General features: G+C 38.9%; 1 protein-coding gene across 1 annotated transcript in view; it reads left to right on the forward strand.

The window, feature by feature from the left end:
• Positions 1-11,035, forward strand: part of GABRR3 (gamma-aminobutyric acid type A receptor subunit rho3) — a 135,256-nt gene that overhangs the window by 107,422 nt on the left and 16,799 nt on the right. Inside the window, exons 8-10 of the mRNA XM_017889937.1 lie at positions 1,958-2,181; positions 5,537-5,619; positions 6,546-6,686. Coding sequence (XP_017745426.1) covers positions 1,958-2,181; positions 5,537-5,619; positions 6,546-6,686 — 448 coding nt within the window. The remainder of the gene's footprint in view (positions 1-1,957; positions 2,182-5,536; positions 5,620-6,545; positions 6,687-11,035) is intronic.

The raw sequence follows: 11,035 nt of genomic DNA on the forward strand, positions 1-11,035 counted from the left end.
GGCTTACTGCAAGCTCCACCTCCCGGGTTCATGCCATTCTCCTGCCTCACCCTCCGGAGTAGCTGGGACTACAGGCGCCGCCACCTCGCCCGGCTGGTTTTTTGTATTTTTTAGTAGAGACGGGGTTTCACCGTGTTCGCCAGGATGGTCTCGATCTCCTGACCTCGTGATCTGCCCGTCTCGGCCTCCCAAAGTGCTGGGATTACAGGCTTGAGCCCCCGCGCCCAGCCTATCCAAGTCATTTTTGAATGACGCAGTTTGTATCTAAAATCCTTATTGTTTCTAACCAGCAGCACCCAGAACTGGACATCATCTTTACCCCCTGAATAAGGTTAGCTGTGCTAGTCTGTATCAGATCAAACTGGACTGGGTTTACATGCCCCGTTTGAAAATGCTTTCTAATTGTCAGTGATTCGCCCTCTCCCACTAGTGTTGTTTTTTTGTCTTTCTTGCTTTGTTTATTTGTTTTTGCTTCTCATTTATCATCTTTTTACTCTCTTGTCCACCCTAACTTCACTTTCGATCCATTTAAGTTTTGTCTCACCAGCCTCCCAGAATGCTGTTTGGCCTGCTCCTGATGATAGCGCCAGCGTGTGGTGACTTGCTGTATCACAGACTTGCACCAACATCTGCTATTCGACTGCATAAACTCAATGTTTGCCTAGTGACCTTCAGATCAGACAGAGCATCTAATTCTAAATATATGCTTATTAAGGCACTCTGTGCAGTAACCCACACAATTCCTTGTATTACGTTAATGAAAGAACCATTCGGTTTATTTGCCCTCACCCTAATTCAAAATTACACATGGCTAATGTTCCTTGATTAATCCAGAGCCATAAATCAATATAGCTCTATTCTGAACCTAGGACAAACTAGCTCATAATTAATTGGTGACTCATTCAGAGTTTACTGAAATGTATCCTTTGTTTGTATAATAAATGCCAAAGTTCTATGATATGCACTAGTTCAAGAAAAATTTGATTATCGTTGGAAAAAAAAAGGTAGTAAGAAGTAAGCAATTGTGAAATAGTAAGAAGTAAGCAATTGTGAAACAGTAAGAAGTAAGAAATTGTGGTTGTCCAACAGCCAATAATTTGGATGAAGGTGGGGGAGTTTCTATTCAAACAACCAAATATTTGGAACATCTGAGAGCCAAACAAAACTCAAATTATTAATGAAATGAACTGTTTTTTCTAATATAATGCTAGTACAGTTTTTTCCTCTCATCAATACATTCTTACAATGTAAGAGTGAACATTAACAATTTAAATCCCTGAGCTATACTGAATCAGAATCTCTGGGAACTAGCTTCTGGGAAATGTGCCATTTCAACAAACTTCAAAAGTTAATCTCTGCGCACTAAACTTTGAGAACTACCATTTCACAATATGCTTTCTGTCTCTCAAGCTGAGGACAATTCTGTCTCTGTCCCAGGACTTCTGACAGCTTGCTTTACACGAATAGCTCTAATAAACATTGTATCCATGTTTTTGTGGGATTATAGTTTATTCGATTTGGGAAAACTTTAACAAAAATAACATGAGTATCAATACAAAATCAATTTTAAAAGTGATTTGTTTAGAATGAAAAAGGAAATCACAATAAAACAATGGACAATAAAATAGTCAAGTTTCAGGTTCCTTTCTTCTGAAATCTCTTTAGGTTATTAACCAGAATGCTTACACAGAAACGCTTCCCATTTATAACCTGGTTCCCCTTTCCCAACTTGAATATTCTATTATAACTCCCAGAAATTCTCAACATTCACTAGACTTCATGTGAAGGAGAAGCTCAAGGCACAACCTTCTTAGCTTCAACCTGAAACTACAATATTAGCCATTCACTTAAAAGTCATTAACGCCATGGGAATGAGTCCTGGGACTACTAGTGTTGAGTGGTCATCCTGAACCATATTCCTACTGGCTTTGATTGGTCTCTTTTTCTCTCTGTCTAGGACTTTACAATGACTTTTTATCTCAGGCATTACTGGAAAGACGAGAGGCTCTCCTTTCCTAGCACAGCAAACAAAAGCATGACATTTGATCATAGATTGATCAGAAAGATCTGGGTGCCTGATATCTTTTTTGTCCACTCTAAAAGATCCTTCATCCATGATACAACTATGGAGAATATCATGCTGCGCGTACACCCTGATGGAAACGTCCTCCTAAGTCTCAGGTAAGGAGAGCTGCCTATCGCCTTTGGCTTCCTTGTACTGCAGCCATCTGCACCAAAGCTGATGACGCTCATTTCAGATGAAACTCACAATGTTGCTGTCTGTTTAATGCTGCTGGAGATTGGGGCACAAGCATAAGATGTGATTTTCCCCTGGTTCTAACATCCTGATTTTTAAAAATGATTTTCTATTCTAACTATACCTAGTCTGGGTATATGTTGGTTAGACAAATAGAGTGGAGCTGAATTATGGAACTCCTAAAATCTGGCACAGAATATTACAGGTAAACAAGCCTGTTTTCCTCCTCACCAACTCCACCCCGCCCCTGCATCCCACCAAGCAGTTTTGGAACCTTGGATTAGCTAAATAACTTTTCTTTATTGTCTCCTTCGTTTTTTCTTGGGAAGCTATAGCTATCATTCAAGCTAACACCAATTTACTTTCTTTTTCTTTTCTTTTAATTTAAAATGTGCATTCCAACACTTTGCTGTAACAGCTCTCCCTTTGTAATGTTCCATATTTTCCTTTAGTCAAATGAGTCCTGTGCATATTGAGTGGCTTATCATGGATAATTCTAAAAATGTTTGGTAAACCCAAGCAACTCAGCTTTTTTAAATGCCCTACAAACCTTAGAAAAATTCTAAAGTAGGGTGAAAAAATGATACCCCAAAAGATATCCAAGTCCTAATTCCTGGAACCTGTGAAGCTTATCATGTATGACCCAAAAAAAAAAAAAAAAAAAGAAAAAAAAAAGAAGAATCCTTGCAGACATGATTAAGTTATTAAGTTAAGGATCTTGAAATAGGGAAGAAATTATCTGGATTATCTGGTTGGGACTAAAATGCAATCATAAGTATCCTTATAATAGAAAGGTAGAGGAAAATTTCATGCATACAAAAGAAGAGGAGGCAATGTGATCATAAGCCAAGGAATGTTGGCAGCCACCAGAAGCTGTAGGACACATGGATTTTCCCCCTAGAGCTACTAAGAGAGAAGGTCCTTTATGACACTTTGATTTCAGCCCCATGATACTGATCAGAGTTCTGGCCTCCAAATCTGTGAGAGAATAAATTTCTGTTGTATTAAACCACCAAATTTGTAGTAATTTATTACAGCAGCAGTAGGAAACTCAGATTATTTTGCTCATTAAAATACCTTACCCACTTCAGCACAGAGCTGGTGCCAGGCATTTTATAAGTGCTGTCAATGTTTTTAAAAATGCAATTAAAGGAAAATATCACTTTCAATGGGTTTTCTTTGGTGGGGGTGGGGAGAGGAGCAGGACCTCACTGTGTCACCCAGGCTGGGGTGCAGTGGCGCAATCTCAGCTTACTGCAGATTCTGCCTTCTGGGTTCAAGTGATTCTCCTGCCTCAGCCTTCTGAGTAGCTAGGATTACAGGTGCCCGCCACCATGCCCAGCTAATTTTTGTATTTTTAGTAGAGATAGGGTTTTACCATGTTTGCCAGGCTGGCCTTGAACTCCTGACCTCAAATGATCTGCCTGCCTTGGCCTCCCAAACTGTTGGGGTTATAGGTGTGAGCCATTGTGCCTGGCCTCAATAGGACTTTTAAATTAGGAGTAGCGTAGGACTCATACGTACTAGAGTCAAGCCTCAGTAGGAATCAGGAGCAGAAGGGCACTATCTGGACAAAGAATCAATTGTTTTAAATTAATTTTGGTGAGGGGAGGTCCAGTAAATAATTAACTCAGTGATTTTTTCTTACCCTGCACATTCCAGGAAATATTTGGCCCTTGCCAGGCTCTTGCAGGGTAACCTCTAACCCCTTGGAATATCCTAACTGATAAGAATATCTTTGTTTACTTGGGGGCTGGGGGCCGAGCCAGATAGTTTCTGCTAACAATGTGATTTGCAGTGGAGCCTTTGAGCCACTGGATATCAGCTTGACCTCTGGAGGGGCTGGAGACTAAGGTCAGTCATGTGAGTGGTCAGTCATTACTATGTGGCTACTCTCAGTTGAAAGTGTAGATACCAAGGCTTGGGTGAGCTTCCTTAGTTGGTAATGTCCCCAGGGTGTTGTCACATATCATTGCTGAGAGAATTAAGCACCAACCACATAACTCCATTAGGAGAGGACAACTGGAAATATGTTCCTGATCTCTTCTGGACCCTGCCCTATGCCCCTTTTCTACTGTCAGTTTTCATCTATGTCCTTTCATTATAATATAGGTAACCAAGATTACAATAGCTTTGCTGGGTTCTGCGAGTCATTCTAGTGAATCACTGACCCTGAGAGTGGTCTTGGAGATCCTCTAACACAGGAGGAACTCAAAATTGTTGTCAGCACAGCTCTTCCAGCCAACAGTAGAGCCAATCCAAGCCCAGAGCCAGATCCCCTGGTTCCGGCTTGGTTCTGATACTACCTAGCCACCTAGCCTCCTTGGTCATTAAGTCACTCACATGTACTATGAAGGAAGTGGACTGAAACACCTCAGAGGGTCCCTTCTAGGTTTAAAGTACTAGGAATACACCAAAACGAATATGTTTTGTGGCACAAAGTAATCCTTGGCTTGATGTTTTGTTGTATGACTATTGACAGTAGAATTAACCCACAGAAGATAAAATGTCCCTATTCCTCTAATTAACTCAAGGGCACCACAGGTAGGAGCATCTGTTGCGTTTGTTTTTTGCAAACCTGCTCAGGGGCCTTTTATGAACCTCTGATCTGCTATTGTGGGTACCAAAGTTTCTACTCTGAGGCAAGGTCATAGTAAAAAGCAGCCTCCGCCCGAAGCCAGGAAAATCTGGGAGGATATAACATTTGAAAAAACAGTTCTCATCAGTATGCAAGCCTTTTGGCTTAATTCTACCTGAATTATGCATTGTGCACATGGATCTATAACTAAGAATGCTCCAGGCTTTTCACTCACTACTGGAAAGAGAATATCCTCAGGTAAACTTGCTTTGTGAAGGAAACCTTTAACTATAGGTTTTTATTGCCACCATTCCAACCCTTTGTTACTACAGACTATTTATGTGTGCATCTTCCAAAAAGCAAAAAATATTTAAATCTGTTTAAAAGTCTTCTCACTTTGAAGAGTGTTTTTCTAGAGACATCAGAGCCAGAAAATATAGAGGGGGCTGATCAGGAAATGGTGAACTCAGAAGCAGGTATGAGAGCTGAATTCACTCACTGACTCTGTCTTAAGAAAATCGTCCACCCTCCTGAGTATGCTTCCTTGAATGTTATTTGGACAGAAGATAATACTGCCTGTTTTGCATTATTCTAGAAAGACACACAGAACCGGCAAATAGTAAGAAAGCTTCAATGTCGCATGCTCATTTGGCCAGATGGTTAACTGATCTGTAGTTTTCTTTTTCTCATTCTTTTTATAGGATAACGGTTTCGGCCATGTGCTTTATGGATTTCAGCAGGTTTCCTCTTGACACTCAAAATTGTTCTCTTGAACTGGAAAGCTGTAAGTCTCACTTCCTGGTGGAGTGAGTACACATCATTTGAACACACCATCACATACTTACATGTAAATAAGCATGCTCTTAACAAGCATTTTAAGATATTGATATATTTATCCAAAACCAAAACAGTTGTGGGGTTTTTTTTTGTTTTTTTTTGTTTTTTTTTTTTTTTGGTTTCTGTTTTTTTTATGAAGGTTGATGGTAGTTTGTCTGGTAAAGGAGAAGGGTCAGGGGAAAAGCATTTTGATAATTGCCTATTCTACAGTTTCCACAGTAAAGGAACAGCTCCCTAAAAAGGTCTATTCTTGCTAATGTTGTTATATAGACTGACACAGACTTTCCACATTTAGAAAGCTCTGGAATTCACGTTCCCAGATGAATCACAATCTTCCACTAAGTAGACTTGGATTCCCTAGAAAAATCTAACTGTAGACATAGACCCCCTAATCAAAGCCCCATCAGGGCATCTGAGCTGTCAATCACTTTTACTGATCAGCTATTTTTGATGGAAGATCTTAAAAGCTGACTGCAATTTTTGAAAATGTGTCTGAAATGCTGGGAATCTCAGTAGATGTCTACTCCACAGATGTTCCGCCCCAAATTAGAAATTTTCCATACCACTGTTTGACTTCAGAAAATTTCTTGTACACAAATGTTGGAGCAGCTATCTGGGGAGTTTCAATTCATTGTGTGGGCACAAGATCCACATTATACTAGTCATCAGGGTCTAACTTTTAGAAATTGTTTTTCCTCTTCCTAAAAGTGTGTGTGTGATCAGTCCACTGGCAAACATATTTGTATCACCTAATATGTACATGTCATTGGGCTAGGCACTAAGGATACAGAGTCACATAAGACATAGTTATGGAACTCATCAAACGTACAAGAGCTTATTCCACTTACAAGACTGGTATTTTTCATGTTTTAGATGCCTACAATGAGGACGACCTAATGCTATACTGGAAACATGGAAACAAGTCCTTAAATACTGAAGAGCATATGTCCCTTTCTCAGTTCTTCATTGAAGACTTCAGTGCATCTAGTGGATTAGCTTTCTATAGCAGCACAGGTACAGCATTTTACATGGGTGATTCATCAGCATTTATTGGACATCTACTGTTTGCAGAGCACCATAACATGTGAAAAGACCGGAATCCAAGCAAGTGTCCCCTTTGGCCGGGATCATCATTCCTCTCCTTTTACAGGGAGCAACCTCCACCTTTCCATACATCATTTCTTTCCCACTCATGCAACCATCTCTAACTAGATGCCTTGCTTCCATTCTTGACTTCTCCGGTCTCAATACAGCAGACAGAGTAATCTCTTTGGAACGTAAAGTTCACAATTCTTTCCTGTTCTAAACTTTCCAGTGTTTTTCCATCACATTTACAACAAGATGGAAGTTTCTCAACATGATCAGTCTCCTGCCTAATGTGGGACTCACTCACTCCCTCTGCCCCTCACCACCTGCTACTCTCCCGACACTGGCCTTTTTGCTTGCCCACCTCATTCCATCTGCAGGGCCTCTGCTTGGCGTTCTTCTCCCTCTGCCTGGAATGTTTTCCCCCAATATTCTCATGCCCAGCTCCCTCACTTCAGTCAGAGCTTTGTTCAAATAGCTTCTCAAACAGTGCTTTCCTAACCAAACCAACCCTGTGTAAAACAGGCTTCCCTTCTCACCGTTCCCTATCTCTGTCATCACAGCACTTACCATCACCTGAACTATACATTTATTTGACTGCTTTGTTGTGTGAGTGTCTTGCCAGGAAAAGGGCAGGGAATCTGTCTGCCTTGCTCACCATTTCTTCTGCAGTACCTGGAATGTGCTTGGCACATGATAGATGCTCAATAAAAATCAGTTGAATGAATCCATCCATAAAGTGCATCATTGCCCCAAACAGAAAAACTCATCTGAAATTGGGCCTATATAGTACTCTTTACTATGACAGATGTATTTCTGAATTGACAACTTTTATCCAAGATACCTTTTAAAGTTATATGTGATCCCCATTGACTAAAGTTGGAAGTAGCCTCCTTTTGCTCCCCTCTACCTTCCTCACCCTCCACTGTCATTCCCCTGCTAGATATTAATATTCTGGGTCATTTTAGGCCGAATCCATATAAAATGCCATTTCAGATTCAATGCAGCCATGCTCAGGCTAGCCAGAAAGTGTGCCAACAGCTGTCCCTGAGTTTCAGAGCTGTCCTGGCTAGAATGCTTTTATTTACTCTGCCTTGATGGTGGTGCCTTTTCTCTTCAGAGATTCTCCACTCTGTTCTTAGATCTTGGAGAGTAGTATCAAGTTTTTCTCTAAAAGCCTGTAACTTTAAGAGAGAAGTAGAAGTTTACATTGCAGAGAAGTTAAATGATTCTCTAGGAACAACAGCTATTTAGCTATTTAGACCCAGAATAAATTCTCTAGTTCACTCCGTTATTTGTCTACATTGCTTGGGATTCAGCAAATGATACTATCAATTTTAATCATGTTTATTGCCTTTTCTGGTTATATAAGTAACACATATTTATTTGTTTTGATCACTGATATATCCCTGGCTCATAGTTGATGCTCAAAGGCTAATTATTGAATGAATGAATAAATGTTAGATAATTTGAAGAGACCTCAGAAAAATTTAAAGGAAAATCTGTTTGTAATCCTACCTCATAGAGATAAACTATATTATTATTTTGATATATTTTTCTGCTCCTCCTTCTCCTTCTTTTCTCACTTTGTCTTTCGCTATATGAATGAATATAGGCATATATTTGTCAGGATTCTTAATGTTCTTAATCCTAAATTAAATTAATATTTAAATAAAAGAATGTGTGTAATGAACCATGATATATGTGAAGTATAATGTATAGGATTTTTTTTCATTTTACTATTGCTATGATAAAATAACTTTGGCATATGATAAATTGTAAATAGATATTTGCAATGTTTAATGCTAATATCATGTGATATATATGAAGCATAGAAATGCAAAAGAATTGTCTCCTGCACAGAACATATACAAAATATACAATAATAACAATGGCATTTCTTTAGCTTTTAAAGCACAATTATCTGGTAACATATATCCAACCATCCTCTTAACAAGAAGTTAAATTTCACTTCAAAATTCTAACTTTACCTCTAAATCATTCCATTTGCTCTACTATAATTTTATTGGTGCTTGTCAGAGTTTTTGAGTCCTACCAGGCAGCTCCAACACTAGTTGATTTTTATCTTTTTCTGGTCATGTTTTAGAATCTCTCTAAAGCCTGGCAAAATACTGGCATGGAAAAACTTACTGCTTCCAAAGATGCTTGCATTTTAAAATGAACTTACACATCCTTGACATTCAAATGTAGTTACATTTTTAAGAAATAGCATTTCAGTTGCTAAGAAAATGAAAGAAAATAGAATTAGGTTCAAATGTACATGCTTTGTGTAACATGAGATGGAGAGTTATCCATAATACATTAATATTTTTTAAAAACAAGTTACAGAAGAATATATTTTTAAAAATCCCATATTTGTTATTGAAGAATGTATTTATCCATATTTATGAGTGTTTATATACATATGTATACATATCATGTGTGTATGTGTGTATGTGTGTGTTTGTGTGTGTGTGCGTGTGTTAAAAGATTAACAATAGATACGTCCGAGAAGTAGGTACTAATTGGGGAGATTTTCAACATTTGCATGTTTTAATTTGTTACAATATACCCATTTTTTTAAATGACAGAGATGGTAGGAAAAATGCAGAAGGGAAGCATTTTAGAAGTTGTATTCAAATATTAAATTAATAATCATATCTGGGTTCATTTAACCATCCCTTAGGTTTCAGAAAGATTACATTTAGAAACTTACTTTAGTTCATGAGCATGTGATAGCTCTGCCTCACGTTATCCACGAATCATTAAACATAATCTTCTGACAGTCAAACTCAAGTGTCTTTTTCAGACTAGTTTCCTGTTTAAATATTTTAGCTTCCTCAAAAATAATTTTTGATTTGTTTTCTTCACTCCTATCCTTACAACTACCAGCCACAACTACTACTCCCATATCAACTTTATGGAAAAACTATACATCTGACTCTGGCTATAAGAGCCAGAAATATAGTTATAGGACCTTAGTTTCCATTTTATAGCCGAACAACAGGGTGTTTTTTATTTTTCCTTGGTCTTCACCACTACCACTGCCACTGTTCAAAAATCACCACGACCTGGCAATATTAACAAGCAGGTGAGGGCTTCTGCCTCCTGGTCCCTTTCTCAAAATCCTCAAAATCATGCACTATAAATTTACAAAGAAAAAAGAAATGATTCCTGCCCCTAAGGGATGCATTGAATAATTTTTTTTTCATAGCATAATCTAGTGGCTAAATGTATAAGTAGTAGAAAGAGACTGCCTAAGTTCAAACCCTGTCTCTATCATTTATTAGCAACGTGACCTTGGACAAGTTGCTTAATCTCTCTAACCCTTAACTTTCTCATCTTTAAATGGGTTTCAAAATACTCTCTACATCACAGGGTTGTGAGGATACATGATGTCATATAGTTAAGTACCTTAGAATGATGTCTGCCATATAATAGAGGCTCAATAAATATTAGTTAGTAGCTGTTATCATCATCCTGTTTTCATCCACATTATCTTGATCCTTTTCATAGAGAGTATTAAGGCCTACTTTCAAAGGACCATTGAAGGTGACTGTCTCTAGGTATAAAAACCTTCTTTATTCTTGTCTTGGGACTGACTCCCCAAATACTGGCCCAGTCCTCCATTTCCTTGGGTGCCAACTCTCTAGTCATTTTCTCTCTTTTATTAACTCCTCTTCTTTCTCCTGTATGGCAAACTGATGGAGGCAGATGTACCCGTCCCCATCCAAAATTTAGTTCAGATGCCAAAACTGATGATGCCATACATATGACAAAAGGGTATGAAGTGATTTATTACTCACATAATGAAGCTTTCTAGAGAGAGATTGGCAGGTTCCCAAGCAGGTCTGAAATGAAAAATAGCTTGAGAGAATAGGAAGGGGCTACTGGCTTGCATTTTATGGTAGCTAGGGGTGCAGCTAGGGTGAAGGCTGCCTGTCGTAGGACAAGATGCATGGTTTGAACTTTTCACAGGTGCCAAAAAAGGGAGACCTGGTCTTTTTTATTAACTTGCTCAGGTGTAGGGCAGAAGGAGAAGTTGGGCTTGAGAGCTTTTCTCAGTCAAACATCAAAAATAGAATCAGACTCCTCTTTATTGTACTACCCAAAATGAAGGCTCCACAACGTTCCAAGGCAGCACCACCTTTCCTGATAGGGAAATGAACTCCCCATGACCTGCAGGTTCAACTAAAATACCACCCCTAGTCTAAAACCACCAGGCAGAGCAGCAGTTTTACTTCCTGGTTACTCCACCCTGCCCCCACCCCACCAAA

Source organism: Rhinopithecus bieti, unplaced genomic scaffold, assembly GCF_001698545.2.
Source record: "Rhinopithecus bieti isolate Rb0 unplaced genomic scaffold, ASM169854v2 scaffold_18644, whole genome shotgun sequence".
Classification (NCBI taxonomy): Eukaryota; Metazoa; Chordata; class Mammalia; order Primates; family Cercopithecidae; genus Rhinopithecus; species Rhinopithecus bieti.